The sequence below is a fragment of the Myxocyprinus asiaticus genome, chromosome 20, assembly GCF_019703515.2.
Source record: "Myxocyprinus asiaticus isolate MX2 ecotype Aquarium Trade chromosome 20, UBuf_Myxa_2, whole genome shotgun sequence".
Taxonomy (NCBI): Eukaryota; Metazoa; Chordata; class Actinopteri; order Cypriniformes; family Catostomidae; genus Myxocyprinus; species Myxocyprinus asiaticus.
This window is the reverse complement of record NC_059363.1, coordinates 22,219,409-22,246,187: the sequence shown is the minus strand read 5'-3', so window position 1 is coordinate 22,246,187 and position 26,779 is coordinate 22,219,409. Positions and strand designations below refer to the sequence as shown.

The window sequence follows — 26,779 nt, the reverse complement described above, 5'->3', positions numbered from 1 at the left end:
TTTTTGCTAAAAATTCTTCCCCCTGCCCAGTAGGGGGCGGTATGCATGAAGAATGTGAATCAACAAAAACACCAGAAGAAGAATGTGGAAGTTAAAGGAATGTTCAAGTTAAGCTCAATCGACAGCATTTGTATCATAATGTTGATTACCAAAAAATATATATTTTGACTCGTCCCTCCTTTTCTCTTTTCTTTTTTCTCCCCAATATGGAATGCCCAATTCCCAATGCGCTCTAAGTCCTCGTGGTGGCGTAGTGACTTGCCTCAATCTGGGTGGCGGAGGACGAATCTCAGTTGCCTCTGTGTCTGAGACCGTCAATCCGCGCATCTTATCACGTGGCTTGTTGAGCCCGTTACCGCGGAGAAGTAGCGCGTGTGGATGCCCATGCTATTTTCCGCGGCATCCACACACAACTCACCACGTGCCCCACAGAGAGCGAGAACCACACATTATAGCGACCACGAGGAGGTTACCTCATGTGACTCTACTCTCCCTAGCAACCAGGCCAATTTTGGTTGCTTAGGAGACCTGGCTGGAGTCACTCAGCACACCCTGGATTCGAACTCACGACTCCCTCCTTTTCTATAAAAAAAAAAAAGCAAAAATCGAGGTTACAGTGAGCCACTTACAATGGAAGTGAATGGGGGACAATTTTGTATTTTAAAATACTCAGTTTCAAAAGTATAGCCACAAAGGATGTGTGTGTAAAAAAGATTTTAGTGTGATAAAATCACTTACAAACCTTTTGTGTGTAAAGTTATAGCCAATTTTACAACCTCATTACCATGACGATGTAATGTCAACAAATGTTACAACCCTAAAACGACTATGAAAATTACAATTCAATTTACTTTACAGATCAAATTATACAGAAGTTTTAACAGAAGATTTAATGTAAGTGCTTTTATAAAATAATAGTCTTCATATTTCTGTTTAAACCCTTCAAAATTTGGCATTGTTAGTGCCTCACTGTAACCTCGATATTTGCTTTTTAAAAGATAAGGAGAGACAAGTCGAAATACATTTTTTTGGTAATCATCATTAAGCCTCAAATGCTGTCGATTGAGCTTAACTTGGATTGAACCTGGAACATTCCTTTAAAGTGGAGATTGACTGAGCAGGGAGGAGAATTTATAGTAATAAAGGACTTTAAGTTTGATCTGTCGTTCACCCACACCTATCACATTGCTTCTGAAGACACTGATTTAACCAATGGAGTCTTATGGATTACTTTTATACTGACTTATGTGATTTTTGGAACTTCAAAATGTTGGTACTCATTCATTTGTATTGTATGGTCCAAAAGAGCTGAGAAATTCTTCAAACAATGGTTATTTGAGTTCAGCAGATAAAAAAGTCATATACATCTGGGATGGCATAAGTGTGAGTAAATGATGAGAGAATTTTCATTTTTGGGTGAACCATTCCTTTAAGGTTTAATTCAATCAATAAATCATTTTGAGAATCCCAAATAACTAAACTGCAAAGTGGACTAAAATTTCTCTGTATCTCTTACCCTCTGGTGAACAGATGGAGGGCAGTTCTGAGAGGATGGCCAGAGCAGATGTGACGATTCTGCAGTCAGTGTTGCTGAGGGAGTAGGTCTGTACTCCCTGCCACAAGGGACTGCCGGCCAGCTTGGGGACGAGCTGTGGAAGCTTCCGGACCAGAGTGCACAAACACAACTCCAGAGCTCCAAACACAAGAGACTTCCCCGGCACTAGACCTCCAGTGTCCCGCCCCTCTCCAAACTCAGGAACGGTCTCCTTCTCTGCCGCACCATCATCCACTGACCAAACAGAACAAAGATCAGTGAACACTGACAGTGGAGGGGGGGATTTGGTTTCTAAATTAAACGGACCAGACTTGTTTGTCTACCGTTGTTTTGAGACTCACCCTCAGCACTGTGGCGTTTCTCTTTGACATGCTCCTGTGCAGCACAAACGATCTGGTGAACCAGTTCCAACACAGCCATATGAATGCTGGGAGATTCCCGAGTGACTATGAGCCTGTGCAGAACACTGAGCAGTTCTACACTCAGAGCCTACAGAGAAAACACCATAGAACCATCAGGAACACAGTGACAAATGACTATAACAAAAAACATGCTAGAGATCAACTACACAGCTCACCCCAATTGTATTAAGTTGATAAAAGATATGTTGACACAAAAACAACTAAAACAATAACAACTTATTACCATGAGTAACATATAACAACATATTACCAATTGTAGAGTACCTGATCATTGCCCACTTTGGAACGGGTCCAAGGCACCTCTAATAAGGCCTGCAGAGCTTGGAGACATGAATCGATGTATTCCATTTGGTCCCCGGAGTGAGGGGAGCACAAAAACTCCACACTGATTCCTAAAATGAAAATTGCAGAAAAAAGAACAACATTAAAACAAGACTAAAATTAGAGAATAATAGTTCATTAATAGACAAAAGTTCAACCAAAAATGAAAATTCTCTCATCATTTCCTCACTCTCATGCCATCCCAGATCTGTGACTTTCTTAATTCTACAAAACACAAATGAAGATTTTTAGAAGAATATCTCAGCTCTGTAGGTCCATCCAATGCAAGCGAATGGTGACCAAAATTTTGAAGCGCCACAAAGCGCATAAAGGCAGCATAAAAGTAATCCATACAACTCCAGTGGTTTAATCCAGGTCATCTGAAGCGATCTAATTGTTTTTTTGGTGAGAATGGATGACAAAACAACTCTTTTTCAACAACCTTTTCACTATAAATCTTGACATCAGCAGTCTCCTTGGCGATCATGATTTAAAGCTCGATTACACTTCCTAGGGCCATGAAGCATCATGCTTAGAGACTGCAATGGCAAGATGTACAGTGAAAAAGGAGTTATATTTTGGTATGTTCTCACCAAAATGCAATTAGATCACGTAAGAAAACCACTGGAGAGTTATAGATTACTTTGATGCTGCCTTTATGTGCTTTTTGGAGCTTCAAAGTTTTGGTCACCATTCACTTGCATTGTATGGACCTAAAGACCTGATATTCTTCTAAAAGCCTTCATTTTTGTTCAGCAGAAAAAAAAAAGTCATACACATCTGGGATGACATGAGGGTGAGTAAATGATGAGAGAATTTAGATTTTTTGGGGTCAACTATCCCTTTAAACCTCGTTTTGAGATTCTGATCCTACTCCTGCATTGAATCCTGAAATATGTATTTATGATCCTCATTATACAATGATCCTGATTCTACCTCATAATCAGCCCATGTCAAATTACTAAAGCAGACAAATATTTTATTCACTCAGATTATGTGAATGATTATTTCATTCAAATAATCTGTATACAGCAAATATTAACTGAGCTCCGCACCCAGGATGAGGTGGAGACGGTCAGTGTTGAGGTCCTCTGGAGATTTGACACTGCACATCGAGGTGGACTGGCCCATGGAGGTGGGCGTGACGGGACGAGAGAGGTTGGCAGGCCCCTCGTCCACCATGATGAATCCAGTGCTGTTAAGCCAGAGTGCGGTAGCATGGAGAATGGTAGCCCAGGCACTGCAGTAATGTGGAAGGGCCTGTTCAACTGTCTCTGCAGTGTAAAACAATCCACCTGACAAACAATGATACAAGTTAGTCATATACAGAGGCTCTAAAAAAGATAAATCACACAGAAATGAATCATGTAATCATGGTCTGACTCCTAAAAACATCAAGTACTGACCTGTAGATGGGAGTTGATTGGAGTATTGTGGGGGCAGGGTGAGCATGGCATGGTCCTGCAGGGCAGCCAGCCACAGGCGGCTCAGGGTGGCCAGATCTGTCTGAACCAGTTTGAGCAGACCAGCCCCTGCTGCTCCCACCTCTTCACTCTGTTGTTGACTGCATGGACTCTCCCTCTGCCTGGAGCTCTGGACTGCAGTGATATACAGCTGTGAGCAGGTATAGACAACACATATAGTCAGACCTTTATTCAGAAACATGCAAAATGCCTGAGACTACAAAGAAACTCATGCATTTTAGTGAATTCTATCTTTCTTGACAATAATAGGGATAGTTCACCCAAAACTATCACCTTTTACTCACCCTTCTGTTGTCTCAAACCCATATTACATTGTTTCTTTCTTCTGTGAAACACAAAAGGAGATGTTTGGCAAAACGTTAGCCTTTTGTCCTTTTGTGTTCTACAGAAGAAATAAAGTCATATGGGTTTGAAACAACATGACGGTGAGTAAATGACAGAATTTTCATTTTTGGGTGAACTGTCAATTAAACATCACACACATAACTCTAAAGTTATGAATATTCCACATTTAGAATGCAGTGACTGAATAATTGGTAGCTCTGCTTCTGTCTTACACTTTTGCATCACCAGGTAATAAAATTATCGTAGCAAAGAGTGGAATAGAATAAATGTTAGGTGTGCTGGCAGGTGGAGGTGCAGCTGACAGTTTGATACTTCAGTGATGGGGTCCAGTACCTCTGCCCAGGCTTTGAGCACAGCCAGCGTCTCCATGGTGAAGGTACTCTCATTATACAGCTGACTGGAAACATCTCTCCCCGCCTGAACTTTGGCGAGAGAGGAGGCCAGGAGCTGATGTACCCTTCTCAGGTCATGCAAGTCACTGATGACACCACTGGCAATCCATGCACTGCAAACCTGAACGGCAAACAAATGCATTTCACAACTCGGCACTACTGGAAGAATTTCCAGCAGCAGCAGTGTACAGCTCAACTCAGGGCAGAAACTAGGTCACGCTAACCCACGTGAACTCGAGGTATTTCAAAACAAGCAGGACAGAGTTCTTTAAGAGTACGAAAACAGTGTGAGGGTTTGTTTTGGGACCTTTCGCCGCTTGCAAAAGATCATACTCGGGATGCTCAATTTGACAAGGTTGTTGAACATAATGATTCTTAATTCATTTAAGCACCACACCTGGCAGGCTTTGGCAGTGACATCTGGAGGTGCATCCGCATTGAAGGCAGGTCTAAGAGCAGCTCCAACCTACAAGATAAGTCAAATTTATTCCAGACAAAATCACTATAAAATAATAAAAATACAAAAATACAAAATACAAGTTTGTATTGTATTGTCCATTTCTTTAAGAATAATGTATGGCAATGTACCCGACTGAGTAACCTTATTAAACCTTAGTATTACAGGGGTGCTATTACGTAGATTGCAAGACAACCACCTGTCAATCTTGTCAACAGGTCAAACTGTAAAGGGAGCAGAGAGAGAAACTACTAAACTAATGAAATTCTTTTTTTTTTCTCCCGTTTTCTCCCCAATTTGGAATGCCCAATTCCTCATGGTGGCATAGTGACTCGCCTCAATCCTCCGTGTCTGAGACTGTCAATCCGTGCATCTTATCACGTGGCTTGTTGAATGCGTTACCGCGGAGACCTAGCGCGTGTGGAGGCTTCAACCTTTTCTCCGTGGCATCCACGCACAACTCACCACGCGCCCCACCGAGAGCAAGAACCACACATTATAGCGACCACGAGGAGGATACCCCATGTGACTCTACCCTCCATAGCAACCGGGCCAATTTGGTTGCTTAGGAGACCTGGCTGGAGTCACTCAGCACGCCCTGGATTCGAACTCACGACTCCAGGGGTGGTAGTCAACGTCAATACTCGCTGAGCTACCAAGGCCCCCAATAATGAAATTCTTAAAGATTACTTTTATTTCTCCATTTCGACTCCCACACGGGTGGCTTTCCAAACTGTATGATGGCAGCCAAAAACTCATTCATATTCATGATGAAAGCTCTACCTGATTGTTACAGTTACGATTAGGCATAGGGCTATAGTTTCTTCGACCAATCAGGAAGCGCTTTCCTAATAAATATTACTGAATCATCCAATCACTTTTCTCGTGAATATAAATGTCTCTTCCCCTGCAATCCTACTTTTCGGAAACTCGCCCTCCGCACACTGTCTGGCAGACGGCTTCGGTTTGTGGTCGTGTGTCGTGGGAGCGCTCACATTAATGTGGATACGAGCCTGTGTAATGGTCAAATACATTTCAAAACGCCTGTCTTGGCGAGATATTGATAGAAACAGTCAGTTATGTCTGAAGTAAGTGTAAACACCAGGACAAAAAAGGCAGATTTGGATAAAAATTTTGGATCTGTGCATTAGGACTTGCAGTGTAAATGCAGCCTGATAGACCTGCCACTGTCTCTGTCATTGAAGGGATAGTTCACCCAAAAATGAAAATTCTCTCATCATTTACTCACCCTCTTGCCATCCCAGACGTGTATGATTTCTTTCTTCTGTTGAACACAAATTACGATTTTTAGAAGAATATTTCTGCTCTGTAGGTCCATACAAAACAAGTGAATGGGTGCCAAAATGTTGACACTCCAAAAATTACATTAAGGCAGCATAATAGTAATCCACACGTTTAATATATATCTTATATGTTATGTGATGATATAGGTGTGGGTGATAAACAGATCAATATTTAAGTCTTTTTTTGCTAAAATTCTTCTCCCTGCCCAGTAGGGGGCATATGCATGAAGAATGTGAATCACCAAAAACACAAGAAGAAGAATGTGAAAGTCCAGCCTGACTGAGCAGGGAGGAGAATTTATAGTAAAAACTGACTTAAATATTGATCTGTTTCTCACCCATACCCATCAAATTGCTTCTGGAGACATTGATTTAACCACTGGAGTCTTAATGATTACTTTTATGATGACTTGTGTGATTTTTAGAGCTTAAAACTTTTGGCACCCATTCACTTACATTGTATGGACCAAAAGATCTGAGAAATTCTTCTAAAAATCTTAATTTGTGTTCTGCTGAAGAAAGAAAGTCGCACACATCTGGGATGGTATGAAGGTGAGTAAATGATGAGATTTTTGGGTGAACTATTCCTTTTATATTAACAACAACAACAAGAAAACAAGAAAAGCAGCCACTGCTCTTGGCTGGTTAACTTTAGTAGCTTTAAAATAAAATATGAATGTATTCGAATCATACAGTGAAGACCGGTAATACACGAGAATGTAAGAATGTTTACTTGAATACTTGATACTGCTGTTAGAAATTTTAAGCACTGTTTTCTTAATTTGTTTCTTTGTTCTAATTATATTACTGCCTCTTTCCTTGTCTAGTTAATAAATTAGTTAGTATTAGTTTTTGCACCGAGAATCACAAAATTTCACTGGTATTGGTTCCGCCTGCTGAAATGTTGGTATCATGACAACACAATATTTATTTAAATTGTGCATGGTAGATCTTACTGTAATAGGGTAATGAAAAAGTAGATCTCATGCCATAAAAGTGTGAGCACCCCTGGTGTAACACATTCTAGCACATGATGCTGAAGATGATTCACGTCACTATTCGAAACTACGCCCCCTTGCAAAGCCCACATATAACCTAATTTAGTGTAAGTTATACATGCCCTCACATGTGTACACACACATGCACACACACACACACTTAGTAACGAGACTGATGAGCAAGCTCAGGTACTTCTTGGGGGGGGGGGGGGGCTCTAACAGCTGAGAGCTACACTGTACAATTCTGAACATACAGTATTAAACTTTCAACCATCCTTGTGTCTAGCAGGAAGTTTAAAAAAAATTACTAACAGCTGAAAGTCCCTGAAAATAACCTGCAACCTGTGCATTTAGGGAAAAGATCATTAACCAAAGATAATTTCAAAGGCATCTAGGAAACACCTCATTGAATAAAGTGATTAAAGTACAACATTACTTGTTTGGAAAAAACACTTAATCACAAAGTCTTCTTTTCAACACCTTTCTCTGAATTTAAAAGCATGCAGTTGATTTTAAGACTGATGCTGGAAAGCAATTGCTTACATTGGCCTGATACTGTTCCAAAATGACATGGCCAGGGAACTCGGGCTCTGGCACATTGGAGAATTTACAGATAATGACCAGCAGTGTTTGTAAACCGGCCAGTCTGAGCTGATCACTGTGGTCTGTGGCTGCCATAAAAGCCATGCGGATGAGGTCTGCCAAGTGGAGAACCAGGAAATCTGCGAGACAGAAGGGGTGCAGGTATTAACACGGTTAACAAAAGTATGTGTATCGCCCCAGAAGATGGTGCTAAGTTTCAGTGATACACTGTTGGATCTGAGAGCGTATCAAGAAAGACACAGAGAAACACAAATGTGTGTAATGTGTCTTACCTGTGGACTCATGTAAACGTTGTTCTTGAGCAAGTGCCATGTTGAAATGAGCCAGATCTCCGTTCTCACACTGGGCTATTATACGACATACACACTCCATGGAAAAGACACGAGTGGACCAGCGCAGGTTGTTGAAGGGGCCACTGGACTCAGGCTTTGCGTGGAATGCAGAGGAGTCGTCATATCGATCTCCATCGTCTTCCTGCTGTGTCTCTACAGAGGCAGCTGCGGTTGAGTCTAAGGGAAGATAAACCCAGAACAAAAATGAAATCCTCAATGGTAAGTCTCTTTAAAAAAGTAGCATAGATAAAAAGGAAGGAGGAATACTCATGAAGCTGTACACAGTAAATGCTATTCAATTAGAGATCCCAGTTTAAAGGCAATCTCAAGACTTATTCAAACCTAGTTTTCGCTAAGACAAGATTTTAAAATTAAACCACACATCCCCATGGAGATAAACATTTTGTGTTAATACGTTTGATGTGGAAAGTTTTTTTTAATTTTTTTTTTTACAATTCACAATTTCAAATTCTTGGTGTGAATAGGCCTTCAAGATACAGGAGATGACTCCTGAGATTAACAAATTTGTTGTTCTTTTTTGTTCTAATTCTGCTCGAACAACTAAGCCCACCTGCAGAGACAGAGAGCACATCTTTGCAGAGTTTCAGCCAGTGTGCCAGATTGCCCTCAGCAGCAGAGCTTATCATGTGGACCAGTGTCTCCCGGATGTCTCGGCATATGTGCGGGTCAGACTGCCTATCCAGCAGACTGAACAGAGCTCCCTCCAAACCCACCTCTTTAATAGTGACATCTGCAGGATAGACAATAACAATTTACAAAACATCCTATCCAATCACTTATTTTTAAGAAATGAACATATCACCTTTGAGCCTGATGATGTTTGGTACTCTGTTCAAAAATTAAAAATAAAAAGCAAAGACCTTTATGATTTTCAATTTAAATTCAGTTACAGTGCCCCCCAAACGTTTTTTTTAGGCCACACCTAAAAATATAGAACTTCCACTGCATTAGATCAGTGTTTCCCTACCTTTTTTGTCGTAATTACCCCCACAGCACCATTAGTAAGGCTCAAGTACCCCTTCATCGACACACAACCAAAAATGTGTACCAAAGGCTAAATATCATTTAACATTATTAAAATGGGCAGTTATTATTTATTTTTTTTATCAACAACAACAAAAACTGGCCAAATGAGTCATGTAATGTGCAATTAGAACAGACTAATGCTGTTAATTATTCAATTTATTAAAATGTAACAAATGTAATTCTTTCATCATTTTGGTATACTATTAATGTTAACGCATGCAATTAATGAAAAACAAATCTACCAATTTTTACATTAGTTTCTGATATTTTATTCAGCTCTGTGTGAGTTCTAACCACTGCTTTGAATAGGGCTGAACCTTTGCGATGTTTCCAGGGTCAATACACTGATGCACACACCACAAACACACACACAACAATGATTCTGTGTCATTGATCAAGTGATGGCGAAAGGACCACCTGTGAAAAGCTGCATTAACAAGACTCGCTGGAGTTAAGCTTAAGGTTTCCCCGGTGTCCTGTTGTGCTTCCGTCTTACCGGACAATTAGCATTAAGTATCATTGACGTGCGCAGTGCCAGCAAAAAAGACGTTCTCTGCAGTGCTTTTTTTATGTGAAGTTCAAAACACGCATCATGTAAATGATGAACCTCCACTATTAATATTGTGTGGTTAAGGACTACCACCCCTTGAGACGCGAGTTCGAATCCAGGGTGTGCTGAGTGACTCCAGCCAGGTCTCCTAAGCAACCAAATAGGCCCGGATGCTAGGGAAGGTAGAGTCACATGGGGTAACCTCCTCGTGGTCATGATTAGTGGTTCTCGCACTCAATGTGGCGCGTGGCAAGTTGTGCATGGATCACGGAGAGTAGAATGAGCCTCCACATGCTGGGAGTCTCCACGGTGTCATGCACAACAAGCCACGTGATAAGATGCACGGATTGACGGTCTCAGAAGCGGAGGCAACTGAGACTTGTCCTCCGACACCCGGATTGAGGTGAGCAACCGTGCCACCACGAGGACCTACTAAGTAGTGGGAATTGGGCATTTCAAATTGGGAGAAAAGGGGATAGAAAATAAAATAAAATAAAAAATGGCTTATGGACAACAAAGTCAAGGTATTGGAGTGGCCATCAAAAAGCCCTGACCTCAATCTGATGTGAAAAAGTGTGTGCAAGCAAGGAGGCCTACAAACTTGACTCAGTTACACCAGTTCTGTCTGGAGGAATGGGCCAAAATTCCAGCAACTTATTGTGAGAGGCTTGTGGAAGTCTACCCAAAATATTTGATCCAAGTTAAACAATTTAAAGATGATGCTACTAAATACTAACTAAGCGTATATAAACTTCTGACCCACTGGGAATGTGATGAAAGAAATAAAAGCTGAGATAAATCATTCTCTCTACTATTATTCTGACATTTCACAGTCTTAAAGTAGTGATCCTAACTGACCTAAGCCAGGGAATGTTTTCTACGATTAAATGTCAGGAATTGTGAAAAACTGAGTTTAAATGTATTTGGCTAAGATGTATGTAAACTTCTGACTTCAACTGTATATATACTGTATATTGTATATATATAACAATCATCCATGCAATTAACTAATCAGCCAATTATGTGGCAGCAGTGCAGTGCATATAATCATGCAGATACGGGTCAGAAGCTTCAGTTAATGTTCACATCAACCATCAGAATGGGGAAAATATATGATCTAAGTGATTTGGACCATGGCATGATTGTTGGTGCCAGATGGGCTGGTTTGAGTATGTCTGTAATCTCCTGGGACTTTCACACACAACAGTCTATGGAATTTACTCAGAATGGTGCCAAGAACAAAAAAACATCCAGTGAGTGGCACTTCTGTGGACGGAAACGCCTTGTTGTTGAGAGAGGTCAACAGAGAATGGCCTGACTGGTTTGAACTGACAAAGTCTAAGGTAACTCAGATAACCACTCTGTACAATTGTGGTGAGAAGAATATCATCTCAGAATGCTATTCTGAGATGGAGGTTGGAGCAGTTTTGGCGGCATGAGGGGGACCTACACAATATTAGGCTGATTGGTGTATACATACAGTATATATATATACAGGTGCATCTCAATAAATTAGAATGTCATGGAAAAGTTCATTTATTTCAGTAATTCAACTCAAATTGTGAAACTCGTGTATTAAATAAATTCAGTGCACACAGACTGAAGTAGTTTAGGTCTTTGGTTCTTTTAATTGTGATGATTTTGGCTCACATTTAACAAAAACCCACCAATTCACTATCTCAAAAAATTAGAATACATCATAAGACCAATAAAAAAAATTTTTTAGCAAATTGTTGGCCTTCTGGAAAGTATGTTCATTTACTGTATATGTACTCAATACTTGGTAGGGGCTCCTTTTGCTTTAATTACTGCCTCAATTCGGCGTGGCATGGAGGTGATCAGTTTGTGGCACTGCTGAGGTGGTATGGAAGCCCAGGTTTCTTTGACAGTGGCCTTCAGCTCATCTGCATTTTTTGGTCTCTTGTTTCTCATTTTCCTCTTGACAATACCCCATAGATTCTCTATGGGGTTTAGGTCTGGTGAGTTTGCTGGCCAGTCAAGCACACCAACACCATGGTCATTTAACCAACTTTTGGTGCTTTTGGCAGTGTGGGCAGGTGCCAAATCCTGCTGGAAAATGAAATCAGCATCTTTAAAAAGCTGGTCAGCAGAAGGAAGCACGAAGTGCTCCAAAATTTCTTGGTAAACGGGTGCAGTGACTTTGGTTTTCAAAAAACACAATGGACCAACACCAGCAGATGACATTGCACCCCAAATCATCACAGACTGTGGAAACTTAACACTGGACTTCAAGCAACTTGGGCTATAAGCTTCTCCACCCTTCCTCCAGACTCTAGGACCTTGGTTTCCAAATGAAAAACAAAACTTGCTCTCATCTGAAAAGAGGACTTTGGACCACTGGGCAGCAGTCCAGTTCTTCTTCTCCTTAGCCCAGGTAAGACGCCTCTGACATTGTCTGTGGTTCAGGAGTGGCTTAACAAGAGGAATACGACAACTGTAGCCAAATTCCTTGACATGTCTGTGTGTGGTGGCTCTTGATGCCTTGACCCCAGCCTCAGTCCATTCCTTGTGAAGTTCACCCAAATTCTTGAATCGATTTTGCTTGACAAACGTAAGGCTGCGGTTCTCTCGGTTGGTTGTGCATCTTTTTCTTCCACACTTTTTCCTTCCACTAAACTTTCTGTTAACATGCTTGGATACAGCACTCTGTGAACAGCCAGCTTCTTTGGCAATGAATGTTTGTGGCTTACCCTCCTTGTGAAGGGTGTCAATGATTGTCTTCTGGACAACTGTCAGATCAGCAGTCTTCCCCATGATTGTGTAGCCTAGTGAACCAGACCATTTTGAAGGCTCAGGAAACCTTTGCAGGTGTTTTGAGTTGATTAGCTGATTGGCATGTCACCATATTCTAATATTTTGAGATAGTGAATTGGTGGGTTTTTGTTAAATGTGAGCCAAAATCATCACAATTAAAAGAACCAAAGACTTAAACTACTTTAATCTGTGTGCATTGAATTTATTTAATACACGAGTTTCACAATTTGAGCTGAATTACTGAAATAAATGAACTTTTCCATGACATTCTAATTTATTGAGATGCACCTGTATATATATATATATATATATATATATATATATATATATATATATATATATATATATATATATTTAAAAAAAAAGCATCGATCGAAAAAAGCAAAAAATCGCAAAGCAAAATTGAATTGTGTGTGTTTTCGATCACACAATTCGATTTTGCTTTGTTTAACCAGAGACTATTTAGCAGAGATGGGCCACTTCTATTCAAATGAATGGGAGAAATTTGGAACACCCAACCAGAAACTCTAGCGTCCAACGGTCAACAGATGTAGAAAGAAAGTCCTGCCTTACAGGTAAAAGAGCCAATCACCTTTTAGATACAGAATCACCTGTCAATCATTTCGAGAATGCGCATGCGCATTAGCTATACAAGCCGGGATAATTGCGTTTTTTACGTTAATCTGAGGTAAAGAAGCACAATTTATGATACCAGCGTTGTCAGATTTTACTGCTGATTTGAAATATGTCCTTTGATCGTAATCCTGACCAACCGTTTTTGAGATTTCGGTGTTCACCCATTCAAGTAGATAGGAGCTGCACTGGCATGACTGGAAAGTCTCCCGGGAGCGTTCCAAAGAAAAAAGACTTTGGTTTAACATAATAAACAAAATGTATGACTTAAATAAAAAATAATAGTGATGAAGACTGTTAAAATATAGATTTTCTGATTAATCGTTCATTTGATTTAGATTCTTAAAATCCTAAAATGTAAACAATAAAAATGTAGGTCTAACTACAATATATACATATATTACAAGTAAATACAAGTATTATTTATATGGAGAACAAGTGCTAAAATGGAGCAGTCTCTTTAAGAAAACCAGCAGTTCAGCGTTTTGTTTTGGTTGAGTGCATATTAATGAGCGGAGTCACACGCATTGTTATAATTACAATTAAATGTTTCTTGTTTGTGGTTTTTGATCAACTGACTGTAAAGAACAGAAATGTTATTAAATGAGACAATATTTATCACAAATGGATTGCATGGATCATTAACGGAGCAAGTCATACCAAACTTTTACTCTCAACACACAGATCTCTGTGCATAACTTTGCATATTAAAAGATCGATCTTAAGATTTTAAGAATAGATATCATGCTCGTTCAAAGGAAGATCGCGATTAATCAGAAAATCTATATTTTTACACAGTCCTAATCCCTATTATTTTAAATTTAAGTCATACATCTTGTTTTAAAGGTTAATCTAAGCAAATCTAATTCTTTTTAAGTACCCCATGGAACCTGCTCATGTACCCCTGGTTTGGAATCACAACATTAGATAACAAAATATCAATCCAAGTAGGGCGTGGTGAAATGACAATATAATGTATATCGGGCGACGATATAGAGTGTCAATAGATAGAGATTTTGCTATATCGTGTATATCACAAATAAAATTACTATATCGCAATATACTGTATATCATTATTGTGATATAAAATGATTCACATTGTGATACAAGATTTTGGTCGTATCGCTCACCCGTTTAAACCAAGTGGCATCTGCAAACAAATAATGCTAGACAATTTCACAGAACTAACTTCACTTTTCTTAGCCATGTTTGCAATTACAAGGTAATTGGTCCTAAGGTAATTTTTTAACCCTAAAGTTCCAAGGACTTCTGTGGGGGTGGGGGGGTGGGGTTCCATCACTGCAGTCAAACCCACCTCAAAGTGCAGAGTACAGTGAAATAAAAGTGCAAGGATACTATACTGTGTCGTGGATGTGATGCTGACTTACCCAGCTGTGTGTTGTCTCTCCGAGGCAGCTCTTTAACCAGAGCTACTGCATGCTCAGATACCTCTACGGCCTCCCTCTGAGCCAACTGCCTCAGACATGCCACAACTGCCCGCCTTAGAGACAGGTACGAGCTGCACAGGTTTATCTGCACATGCACAAATGCCCATTGATAAGATTAAATAAAACCAAAATAAGCTCCAACATGAGCTCTTAACATAAGTCTGATCATAATAATCAGGAGTTGTGAGTGAAAAACAGAACTGAGTTGTATTAGTTTGGAGTGTATTGGCTGCATTCACAAGTAAAACATAGGTGTTCTGACAAACTTCATCAAATATGATGATCACTTCATCACATTTAGCACAAGAAAAGTGCAACAATGACAAAGACTCATCAGCATACAGTGGCAGCCACAGTGAAGTTAGTCCCGTTATGTCAAAACGATCCCACACGAACAGTCTTTCAGTGCAGAGAAGGACAGGGGGAGAGGAGAAAGGGAGAGAGCAGGGCTACTGTCAAGGCTTGTTTTAGCAATAATTGATGTGACAAGCGATTTGTTTGTGAAGAATAGGATCATAACTCAAAGCATCTAAAAATAGAGCATGTAGAACAAAGCATGTTTACTGTCTAATATTGTCTTAGTGCCTAAGTGAAGCTGTGGCAGGGAATGAGAGAGAGAGAGAGAAAGAAGAAAAAAGACAGAGAGAGAGAGAGAGAGAGAGACTGAAGCTCACAGTTACAAAGCTTATAGCTTGAACTGGCCTGAGGCCACAGCTGTGGATGTGAAGGCCATGTGCACTGTGTGGGTGGTCAGTGTTAGAAGCCTTAACAGAAAAGACAAGGCCAAGCCAATCTAATCCTTGGCATTAACCCTGCAGTTAGAGGCAGTGACACTGTCTGTTCATGCTCAAAACCAGACCTCCTATTTGATTTAGTTTCTCAGTGGGAAAAATGTGAGAACAACGGAGCAAATTTAGAAAGGGAGAGAAATATGAGGTGCAAATAAAAGAAAGGGTATGCGTATGCAGCGGCCTGACAGGAGAGGTGCAGAGAAAACCTACCAACACAGAATAATCCAATAAGATCTCCTGTATGAGAGAGCAGAAAACAGTACCATCACTACAGACAAGGGCAAACTCAGGCCCGTGTACACTCACCTCTATTTCAAGGACAGTGATTTATTACTACATCTATGACTCTCAATAAATTAATGTGGAGAGTGGAAAGTGCTACAGTGAGAATAAAACTGTGCAGCTCCTAAGGGATAGTACAATTTCCAACCACCATGTTTGATTGTGCATAAGCGTGAATAAGGTGTAAGAGCTAAAGTAGAGGAAAAGATTTTTCTGCAAAAAATACTTTAATTTTGGTCTGGTCCTCACACAACAGTATTTTATTGCTTTAAAAGATGTTAAACATAGCACAAGAGTCATATGGATAATTTTATTTTGTCATATTAGGGGCCTGACAGCCACTGTTTACTGACTACTATTGTTGTTTGGGAAAGAACGTCTTGAACATTCTGCTAAACTTGAGACCGTCAATCCATGCATCTTATCACGTGGCTCAGTGTGCATGACACTGCGGAGACTCCCAGCATGTGCAGGCACATGCTACTCTCCGCAATCCATGCACAACTTACCACGTGCCACATTGAGAACGAGAAAAAAAAAATTACATGTATTTCGAACAACAAAATGTACATAATTTTTAAAGGGATAGTTCCCCAAAAATGAAAATTCTGTCATCATTTATCAACCTAAAATTGTTCCAAACCTGTATGACTTTATTCTGTGAAAAACAAGAGATATTAGGTGCAACGTTAGCCTTAGTCACCATTCACTTTTATTGCATCTTTTTTTTTTCTTCCACACAATAAAACTGAATGCTGACCGATGCTAACATTCTGTCTGACATCTTCAATGTTCTATGGAAAAAAGAAATTCATGTCTGTTTGGAACAACACAAGGGTGAATAAATGATGACAGAATTTTCATTTGGGTGAAAAATCCTTTTAAATTTTGACAGAAGTTTTAATTTTAGGTGAACTGTTCCTTTAAATAAAATGTATTCCTAACCAAAACTATGTTCTCCTCGAACTTGAACACTACCCACACTCTGTGAACCAAAGACAACATCAGTTCAATATTGACCACATTTGCTTTCTTTCTTAATGTTCCTGGTCTTATTGTGCACAACTCATCAGTGTCCATATGTTTGTTTTCATAAACTTTTGTAAAAATATAAAAATGTAATGCACTTTTCTGCTCTGCTGAAGCAACCAAGGCCATGTGGGTGGGGATAAAAATCAATGACCATAATATAATTGACAAACATTTTATGATCCAATCAAATCCCAAATAAAATGAATTCCCATCCTTCATGTCCCATTAAATATTATGTTTTACTCAGAAATACAGGAAGTCACAAAAGTTAACTGCATTGTTTCATGCTGTCAAACTGACATGGAGATGTCTAACTGTCGGTTGCTCAGTATGACTGTGAGTGTGTTAAGTGTGTTGATCACATACACAGAGGCTGGGCACCAGGCTGGCCAGGTTCACAAAGCGTGGAGCAAACATGTGCAGCTGCTGGAGGCAAGAGATGGCTTGGGCCTGGACCAGAGAGTCTGGACTGTCCTGCATCACAGCACAGCCCACCAAACATGATGTTCTCACCATACACACAACTACACCCTCACCTGTGGACAGCCAGAGACATTTACATACAGTACCATAACCAGAGAGAAGAGAATGTGTTTGAAGTCTTGCTAGCATGATCACAATGTACCAACTGTGTGAATGTGTTTACTGGTATGTAAGTGTGTGTCTACCTTGCAGATCAGGACCCATGGAGGTAATAAGGGCATTAAGGCAGCGACCCAGGCTCTGCTGCACTTCCACATGTGTGTGTGGTGTTGACAAAAGCAATCGTAGCACCAAAGTGAAACTGGCCTCCAGGTGACAGTGATACAGAGGCCCTGCTAGATCCACCACCATAGACAGAGCATGGAGAGCCCACATCTGCAATACACACACAGTTTACCAATTACACATTTCCAATAATCATATATTGATTATATGCATCAGGTCAGGTGGTGTGTGTACCTGAACTTCAGGTGAAGTGCTGTCCTGGGACAGGGTAAAGAGGACCCCAACACAGGCACTAAGGAACTGGGTGGAGCTAATACCACCCAGGTAGCGGTAGACAGCCCCTAGTGCCAAAGCATGACCTGTGCGTGTGATGGCATCCCTTGCTGTCTTTAGTCTGGAATACATTTCCATACATTTCAAATGCTTAATTTCATATTCTGTTTTTTTGAGGCTTGAAAACAAACATGGTTCTTATTGCAAATACTCACTTGTCAAAGCTCATGAGAGTGATGGAAACAGTAAAGCTGGAGTCATTAAGAACCTGCACCAGCCTGGCTAAACCCTCAGCAGCCATGCACCGCAAGAGAGGGTTTGAACCCTCTAGCGCCCCCAATAGGAGAGACAGGGCCGGTCTTTGTACCTCCTCTGGACCCAAATTCCTCCGACTTGATGCTAAACACTACACAGAGGAAAAGGGAGGAGGAGAGAGAGAAAGAGAATCAAACAAACTGACAGACAAACAGACCACTTTATACAGTGTGACTGCAATGGTTCTAAAATTATCTTAAAGTATCAAAATATCTTCTTACCTTCAAAGCGCAACAGAAAGCAGCAGCTACATGGATCTGAACTGTTTGTTGCCGGGCTCCTTTAAGCTGTCTCACAAACCCACAGAACTGCTCCAGGATCTGAGCCCTAAGAAGGAAATAGCAAAGATACCGCTATACATAATGAAACTGACCCAAAACCTTAACAGGTGTACAGTAAATCATTGTCACTAGTACTGGTCAGAGCACAGCTACTTCTGGAGATAAAGGCCTAAAAAACTATCAAAGCATAGGGCTGGGAGGTATGACAGTATATATATATATATATATCATGGAATGGTAGAAAGGTGTCTACTGGTAGAGATTTTGCTATACCATTTATACAGCAGCAGATTTATGAATCTAGAAAACTATGAAGTGAAGCAGCTATTTTTGCACAGATGCCAGACATTATTATTGATTTGTTATGAATACTCATATCTTTTCATTTGCATCCATAAAATCAAATGACAATAATCTTTTGCGTTTAATTCACTGGATTATCCAAAATAGGCATTACCACATGGTTGTTACAATATAAGCAACTTTCATTGAATTTCCAGCAAAAATAACTCTATTGTGAAATACTGTATACTGCTACCATGATAAAAAATTTAATCGATTACAATTTTGGATAATACCACCCGCCCCTACCAAAGAATTACAAAACTGTTTGTAAATTCATATATGTATCTTAAATATCAAGAGTAGGGAACCAGGGGGCCTGGGTAGCTCAGCTAGTATTGATGCTGACTACTACCCCTGGAGTCGCGAGTTCTAATCCAGGGTGTGCTGAGTGACTCCGCCAGGACTCCTAAGCAACCAAATTGGCCCGGTTGCTAGGGAGGGTACAGTCACATGGGGTAATCTCCTCGTGGTCGCGATTAGTGGTTCTCGCTCTCAGTGGGGTGCATGGAAATTTGTGCGTGGATCACGAAGAGTAGCATGAGCCTCCAAATGCTGTGAGTCTCCGCGGTGTCATGCGCAACGAGCCACATGATAAGATGCACGGACTGACTGTCTAAGAAGCGGAGGCAACTGAGACTTGTCCTCCACCACCCGGATTGAGATGAGTAACCGCGCCACCATGAGGGCCTGCTAGGTAGTGGGAATTGGGCATTCCAAATCGGGGAGAAAAAATAAATAAACCAAAGTTTATTCCTCTCGGAAAATGCTCTTGAAAACGTTAAATGGATAGTTCACCCACTACTGAAAATTCTCTCATCATTTACTCACCCTCATGCCATCCCAGATGTGTATGACTTTCTTTCTTCTGCAGAACACAAATTATAATTTGTAGAAGAATATTTCAGCTCTGTGGTCCATACAATGATGCTCCAAAAAGCACAAAGGCATCATAAATTAATCCATACGACTCCAGTGTTTTAATCCATATCTTCAGAAGTTATATGATAGGTGTGTGTGATAAACAGATCAATATTTAAGTCTTTTTTTGCTTGAAATTCTTCTCTCTGCCCAGTAGAGGGTGATATGCATGAAGAATGTGAATCACCAAAACACAAGAAGAAGAATGTGAAAGTTAAAATGGAGATTGACTGAGCAGGGAGGAGAATTTATAGTAAAAAAGTACTTAAATACTGATCGGTTTCTCACCCACACCTATCATATCGCTTCTGAAAATATTGATTTAACCACTGGAGTCTTATGGATTACTTTTATGCAGACTTGTGTGATTTTTGGAGCTTCAAAATTTTGACACCCATTCACTTGCATTGTATGGACCAAAAGAGCTGAGAAATTCTTCCAAAAAATCTTCATTTAAGTTCAGCAGATGACAGAAAGTCATACACATCTGGGATGGCATTAGGGTGAGTAAATGATAAGAGAATTTTCATTTTTGGGTGAACTGTCCCTTTAACAATGCTTCTGGAAAACTGAAGGTCTTTGTCACTCTTCTATATTTAAAAAATGAAGAAGCAAAAAATACACGCAAGCTTTTAGCGGTACATCAAGGGATGAAGGATGCATTGCAGTAAGACAGGTGGCTCCATAAGATAAGTATAATTTCCTCACCACTGTTGTGTTTACTAATGTATGGCAGAATGACAGGGCCAGAACAGCCCCCAATTATGCAAATGTATGCAGCTGTCTAGTTGCAAATTTGGCTGTGGTGCATATGAAAGTGTTTCAAAAAGCTTCTGGTCCTCATTAAGGCCAGTTCCAGCAAGCATTAGCCTATCAATAACAGTATCAGTTGCATATAACAATCCAAATAACTTTAATTGGTCATGCTGGTAAACATCAATCTAGGAGTGAACAAATAACCACATTCCAGTGAATGTAACATAAATAAACTATATAAACAAGAAGTGTGGGACATTATTTGTGCAAATCAATCATTAGGAAAAAGAAAGGCACTACAAAGCTGTAGAAAACAATTAATTAAATAGCCAATAGCTGTTTAAATATTCATCTGTGTTTAACAATTCATCAGTGTTACCTGTTAATTTGCACATGTGAAGCACTATGCATTGTTTTGTTTGCATAAGGTCCTATATAAATTAATTGAAGTTTTTATGTATCTCAGTGTATCTCTTGTTTTCTTCAGGATCCTTTCAACTGAGCTTAACTAAAGCCACTCCAAGTAAGTGAGAGCCTTCAACGCATCAAACAACAGTCACACATGTGAATGATAGTATGCTAATAAAGAAGCAACATCATTCAGACAGCCCTTCATTTCAGCATCAGCAGCAGTTACTCTGGTGAAGGTGAACATACCTCTGCTGGATGCCCAGGTGAGGGAAAATTACTCCAAACAGCTGGACAGCTGCTGCCGTTAGAGCACAGGCTGGAGGGAGGGGGGTAGGAACCTCCTGAGCTTTCTCAAAAATGGTGAAAGGGTCATACTCTAAAGTCCCACCTCCAGAACCACCCCCATGGAGCTTCAAACAGACACAGAAAATACAAAAAGATGAACGAACAAACACAACAGGGTTTAAAGTTATAGTTCATCCAAAAATGACAATTTGGTCATAATTTATTCAGTCACTATTGTATGAAAAAAAGATGCAATGAAAGTGAATGATGATTGAGGCTAACATTCTGTCTAACATTCCTTTTGTGTTTCCACTTAAGTAATCCAGGTTTGGAACAACATGAGGATGAATAAATGAAAACAGAAGAAATCCATCCATCACGACCATGTCAGTGATAATATTTAGTTTGGTTTTGTCATTATGGAGCTGAACTTGCTGTGATGCCGACCTGCTCCTCGATGTAGTGCTGGTCCATATCCTGTAGTCCCGGTCCCAGCAGTGCAAGGTCTTGGCTGTAGCACAGCGTGGGCAGCAGATTCAGCTCGGCACCTGCTGTGATTTCTGGCCCAGTCAGGTCATTCAGCAGCTGCTTCAACACTGTGCCAAAGCTCTCTGAGCCAACACAACCAAATCAAAGTAAACAAATAAATAATTGGGCAATCAAATGGCTGACCTTCCATATCCAATTACAACATATGGAAAAGACAATCCAAGCAGCTCAGTTGGACTTCAAAGCACATAATGATGCATCTCATATATCACTTTTTACATGACAACAAGGGCAAAAACCACTCATAGAAGGCTCAAAATACATTACATAAAAAAAAAAAAATCACACAGCAGCGCATTATCCAGGCCAACAGAGTCTTCTTCATTTTAGAATTTGCTTACCTTCATATGTTTTAGGCTGCAGCACTGTGAGGATCTCATACACTCTCAATCTGAAGACAGTGGCAGCATTTTTTATTTGCTTTCCATAGGATTTGATGAGTGAGGGCAGCCTAAAAGAGGAGATGGGCACTAAATATCATATCATGCAAACGCACTGTCTGATGGAACATCCTGTCTATTAGAGTAGTTGACATGAAATCCTTTTGGGAAGTTGTTCCTGCGGTGTGACATGCCATATTCCATCAAAAACTATTTAAAACAGCATGTTGCTAATTCTTTTACATTTACAATGTATGCAGCTTTAGACAGCATATTAATTGAGAGACTACGTGGAATATTTGTACTTTACAAAATGTAATTGTCACACCGCAGGACCATTTAAAAAGTGAAGGCAAAAAAATAAGGCTATAAGGAATGGTGACCAGTTACAGCTTCTAAGATATACACTTTCTATTACACATTCAAATACATTTTGACATTGATGCTGATAAAAAAAAAATGCTGATAAAAAAAATAAATGCATAGATATGTTATGCATCAACTACCCATTACTAACTTTATGGTGCTCTGTTTTTGTCTGAAACAACCACGAAACACTCACTGAGTGAGCAGGGCCACTGCACAGGACAGGAGAGGAAGCAGACGACTGATGACATCATCGGTAAGGAGGTCTTTGCAATGCAACACCAGACTTTTCATTGCTAGACGGGAGATGACACACACATGCGTAATGAGGTGAGGAACACAAACTATGAAGATCAAATATCCTGAGCGATGTTTCTGTCTGTCTTCAGTAAAGCAAAGAACTTAAAACAACGTTTATTATTGTGAGGTCAAGGGAGCAGATCAGCAGATGGACTGATCCACACTGAAGAGTTAAAAAAGGAAAAAGAGACAGGAGTGTAAAGCCTGTGAGACTTGTCAAAGACTCTCACCGCACAGTGCTCCAGCTCGGCCCTCCAGGGTCACCTGCCAGGTGAAGGAGTCTCCACGCCGCAGCTCACTCTCCAAGTCCTTTACAGACAGCGGGAAGGCACATTTCCATAGCAACAGCATTCGAGGCAGGTGATGCTCCACTACAGTAGGACCTTAAAGGAAAAGATCAGTAAGAAAAAGGATGTTTGAAAGAAATTTCTGCTGGTCTAACAAAGTCTTGTCTGCAAAGAGAAGGCAAACTTTGAGCTCACTGTCCGATACACAATGTAGTATGTATTGCCAAATCTTGTCAACTGACATAATGAAATTAAAGATAATAAAGCATGAGGACTAATTCGTACACAGTGTAGAGAGGGCACTGAGTAGCAGCCAGCCTCCTTGAGTGCGCTGGATGGAGATTCTGCTGTTCTGAGCAGCAGAACGCAGAAGATCTTCAGCCACAGTCATCACCACCTGCATCCAGTCCATCAGAAGTAAAACAGTGTTCAAATGAGTAATCGTCATATATATATTAAAGTTGCCAGAAATTACACCAATAACACTGATAAGGAAGAAGACACAAATCATCATATTTCAGGAGAGAGAATAATTCTGCTTTTCCCTTAAATTGCACTATTACAGTATATTTAAAGGGGTCATGACATGAGGAATAAAATTTCCCTTCATCTTTTGACATAAAAGAGGTAATTTTACTACAAAAACATAATGTTAGTTTCAGAACTAAAAACTTCCTCCTCACTGCAAAAAAAAGCATTTGTTGACTCCAGCCAGGTCTCCTAAGCAACCAAATTGGCCCGGTTGCTAGGGAGGGTAGAGTCACATGGGGTAACCTCCTCGTGGTCACTATAATGTAGCTCTCACTCTCGGTGGGGCGCGTGGTGAGTTGTGCGTGGATGCTGCGGAAAATGCCGTGAAGCCTCCACACACGCTATGTCTCTGCAGTAATGCGCTCAACGAGCCACGTGATAAGATGCGCGGATTGACGGTCACAGACGCGGAGGCAACTGAGTCACTACGCCACCATGAGGACTTAGAGCGCATTGGGAATTGGGCATTCCAAATTGGGGAGAAAAAGAAAAGAAAAAAAAATTGCATTTGTTGAAACCAAGCAGCCAAAACGACTTGTTCTCTACAACTACACATAGTGATGTCACACTGTGGTAGACATTTGCATATCACCGGCTCCACAACAACACGTCAATGCCTACTTTACGTTATCACCTCCATAGCCCGCCCAGTAGTGCTGAGCATTGAGATGCCAAGGAGAGAGCAGATCAGTCAAGAGTAGAGTGCAAACCATAACAGTGGCATTTACTGTCAAGTCTTAAAGGAGATGCAGCACTAAAACCGAGCGTTTCTGACAGAGGGTCAGAATAAGGGTGGAAAATGATCATGCTTTACAAATATATGACTTTACTCACTTTATGGTTCACAAGTGAACCTCAAAGAACATATTAAAATAATAATTTTCAAAAAGCATGTCATGACCCCTTTAAGTTTTGAGTTTTTGTGGTCTGTGTTAGGGCTGCGTGATATGCAAGAAATAGGTTCACAGTATTTTTATAAAAATATATTGCAATATCCGATTACATCGTCAACCTCCCTGCCCCCACTGCAGAGGGTGAATTTAATATTTTTGCTTTATTGATTTTGCTTTCAAAATTAAATTAATTTATTGAAACATGAAAAACTTAATCCAGAGATATTTCTAAATTCAAACTGCACTTCAAATGAAACAAAAAAGTGAAGTGTTATAATAAAAAGATTATAATAATAAAAAAACACTTAATTCTTCTGTTAAAACATATGTATTATTTGAGCTGTAAAGTTCTTTTAGGGCTTATTGACTTTACATCATCATGGCAACAAAGTTGTAAAATTGGATAAAATTTTACACAGAAAAGGTTAGTAAATGATTTTATCACACCAAAATCATGTTAACATGCATATTGTTTACGTCTTGTGGCTATACTTTTGAAACCATTCACTTCCATTGTAAGTGCCTCGCTGCTTGATTTTTGCTCTTTTTATAGAAAAAGACATTTTTATTTTTTTTGGTAATCAACATTATGTCTTGCAAACTTGTACTGAACCCAGAACACTCCTTGAAGCTCGAACTGTTCTGTGGAAATAAAGCAAACTTAACTCCAAGCACCTCCTGAGAATGTCTTAGGTCACTTGCAGCATTCTCATAGATGACACTATTCTTGCAAAAAAAGATTTTTGTCAGTTATCATCAATATCTGATTACATCAGTCTATTGCCCAGCCCTAATCTGTGTTAACCACAACTGTCTAGGTAGATCTTGTGATAGCACTAACTAGCACTTAAAAACTACAGAAAACAAAAGACAAACAATCCAACTGTGTGCACAAAAGGATCTGTGGGACACGTATAGACACAGATCTCACTCACACCTTGCCCTTGGAGTGTGGTATTCCCAGCGGACAGAGCTGTACAGCTCCAAGTAGAGCTGCAATGGCAGCACTGTAACCAGCCACAGCCTCAGGGCATGACTTCAGGGCATTCAATCTCTCTGCACAGCGGTCAAGCATCACTGCCAACTGAGCAGGCATCGCTACCGCAACACACCGCAGGCACCAAGCAGCAGCAAGACGGGCAGATGCACTGGGTTGAAGGAAAACGGAGATCACAGTGTCGAACATCCCTGTGAGAAAGAGAAATAGAATGTGAAATCCTATTGATATGAACTTCACATAAATGCAGCATTAGTAAAGATCCGGGGATCACAGATAAGGAATCTGAGATCAATTGTGCACTTTCTGGAATTGTTATAAAGCTGGTGTCTCTAAAACAGGCTGGATGTGTGAAATCTGCAGCTGCAGGCACTTTCTACGCTCACTTCTTCATCCTGGTTATGCTGTGACTTATCCATTAAAAAGCAGATGCACTCACACACAGCACACTGGCTGAGGCAACGGGCTTCCTTCAAACACAAATCCTTACATTGAATCAAGAGATACAGCTTTTCAATATTCGGAAACACACACACACCCACGCATACACATACGCAAAATATTCTTCTTTAAGACAATCACAGAAATCTCAAAATCTCAAATCTCTTCTATATCACAGTCAAAAAGCTTCACAAAACTAATGGGCAGTGCAACATGAGCCGCTTGATAGAGCAGGATGTTCCCATGCCAACAAAATCGCCAAAAATATCAAAGCTACTCAATTATTAAAGCTAAAATACACCACTCAGAAAAACACAACATGCTACAAATACATATGCTGAAGGTGGGTGCAAAACAACTGCATGTGAAGAAAAATCACAGAGCCCTCTACATGAGTTTAAAACACCAATACACACTATACATGGAGTTTGCTATGCCAGGGGTGTCCAAACTGTTTCTATTGGGGGCCAAATAAGGGAAGTTTATGGAAGGTTTTGTGAGCAATATCATTGTAATAAATACAAAAAAAGGCCTTGATGCTACTAGATTGCCACTCTTACATCATCTTTATAGTTTTAATCACACTTGTAATGGAACAGTGATGTGTTGTCTTTAAATTTTTTGCCTATGTAAAACATTTTTTTTTTTTTACAAAATATTATACTCACTTATTCATATTTGTATCTATTTGATGTCCATACAGTATCACTGAAATGCACTTATAGAGCTGCTAATGAGCAGTGTTGGGTGTAACCCATCACAATTATCAGATTACATTTTCCATTAATGAATTGATGTATGGAATAACTCTTATTTTTCAGTAATGAAATTAGAGTTTTGTTCTGTTGTTACTTGCGTTACAAGTATGATTTTTAGTTGATCAAAATGATTGCGTTTCCTTTTATTTGGATGACGCACAGATGCAAGCTGAGTGTACGCAGTACAAGCTCTCCCATGTTCTCTCAAGTGGCA

At 40.0% G+C, this 26,779-nt stretch overlaps 1 protein-coding gene across 7 annotated transcripts in view; it reads right to left on the bottom strand.

The window, feature by feature from the left end:
• Positions 1–26,779, bottom strand: part of heatr5a (HEAT repeat containing 5a) — a 39,388-nt gene that overhangs the window by 3,634 nt on the left and 8,975 nt on the right. For 5 of the 7 annotated variants that reach the window (XR_007892222.1, XR_007892223.1, XM_051646430.1 and 2 more), the window contains exons 10-33: positions 25,307–25,557; positions 23,231–23,342; positions 22,889–23,041; positions 22,555–22,654; positions 21,954–22,063; positions 21,511–21,674; positions 21,025–21,188; positions 18,289–18,394; positions 17,968–18,158; positions 17,714–17,873; positions 17,440–17,629; positions 17,138–17,307; positions 15,668–15,694; positions 14,607–14,751; positions 8,785–8,964; positions 8,154–8,390; positions 7,822–8,000; positions 4,917–4,985; positions 4,461–4,640; positions 3,705–3,912; positions 3,354–3,593; positions 2,242–2,369; positions 1,897–2,044; positions 1,517–1,789 (exon numbers count right to left, since the gene is read on the bottom strand). Coding sequence is in view for 5 of the 7 variants with exons in the window: in XM_051646430.1 (XP_051502390.1) it covers positions 1,517–1,789; positions 1,897–2,044; positions 2,242–2,369; positions 3,354–3,593; positions 3,705–3,912; positions 4,461–4,640; positions 4,917–4,985; positions 7,822–8,000; positions 8,154–8,390; positions 8,785–8,964; positions 14,607–14,751; positions 15,668–15,694; positions 17,138–17,307; positions 17,440–17,629; positions 17,714–17,873; positions 17,968–18,158; positions 18,289–18,394; positions 21,025–21,188; positions 21,511–21,674; positions 21,954–22,063; positions 22,555–22,654; positions 22,889–23,041; positions 23,231–23,342; positions 25,307–25,557 (3,885 nt within the window). In the remaining 2 variants the exon portion in view is untranslated. Of the gene's footprint in view, positions 1–448; positions 583–1,516; positions 1,790–1,896; positions 2,045–2,241; positions 2,370–3,353; positions 3,594–3,704; positions 3,913–4,460; positions 4,641–4,916; positions 4,986–7,821; positions 8,001–8,153; positions 8,391–8,784; positions 8,965–14,606; positions 14,752–15,667; positions 15,695–17,137; positions 17,308–17,439; positions 17,630–17,713; positions 17,874–17,967; positions 18,159–18,288; positions 18,395–21,024; positions 21,189–21,510; positions 21,675–21,953; positions 22,064–22,554; positions 22,655–22,888; positions 23,042–23,230; positions 23,343–25,306; positions 25,558–26,779 lie in introns of those variants that run through there. The other 2 variants (XM_051646434.1, XM_051646433.1) reach the window with 2 other exon arrangements.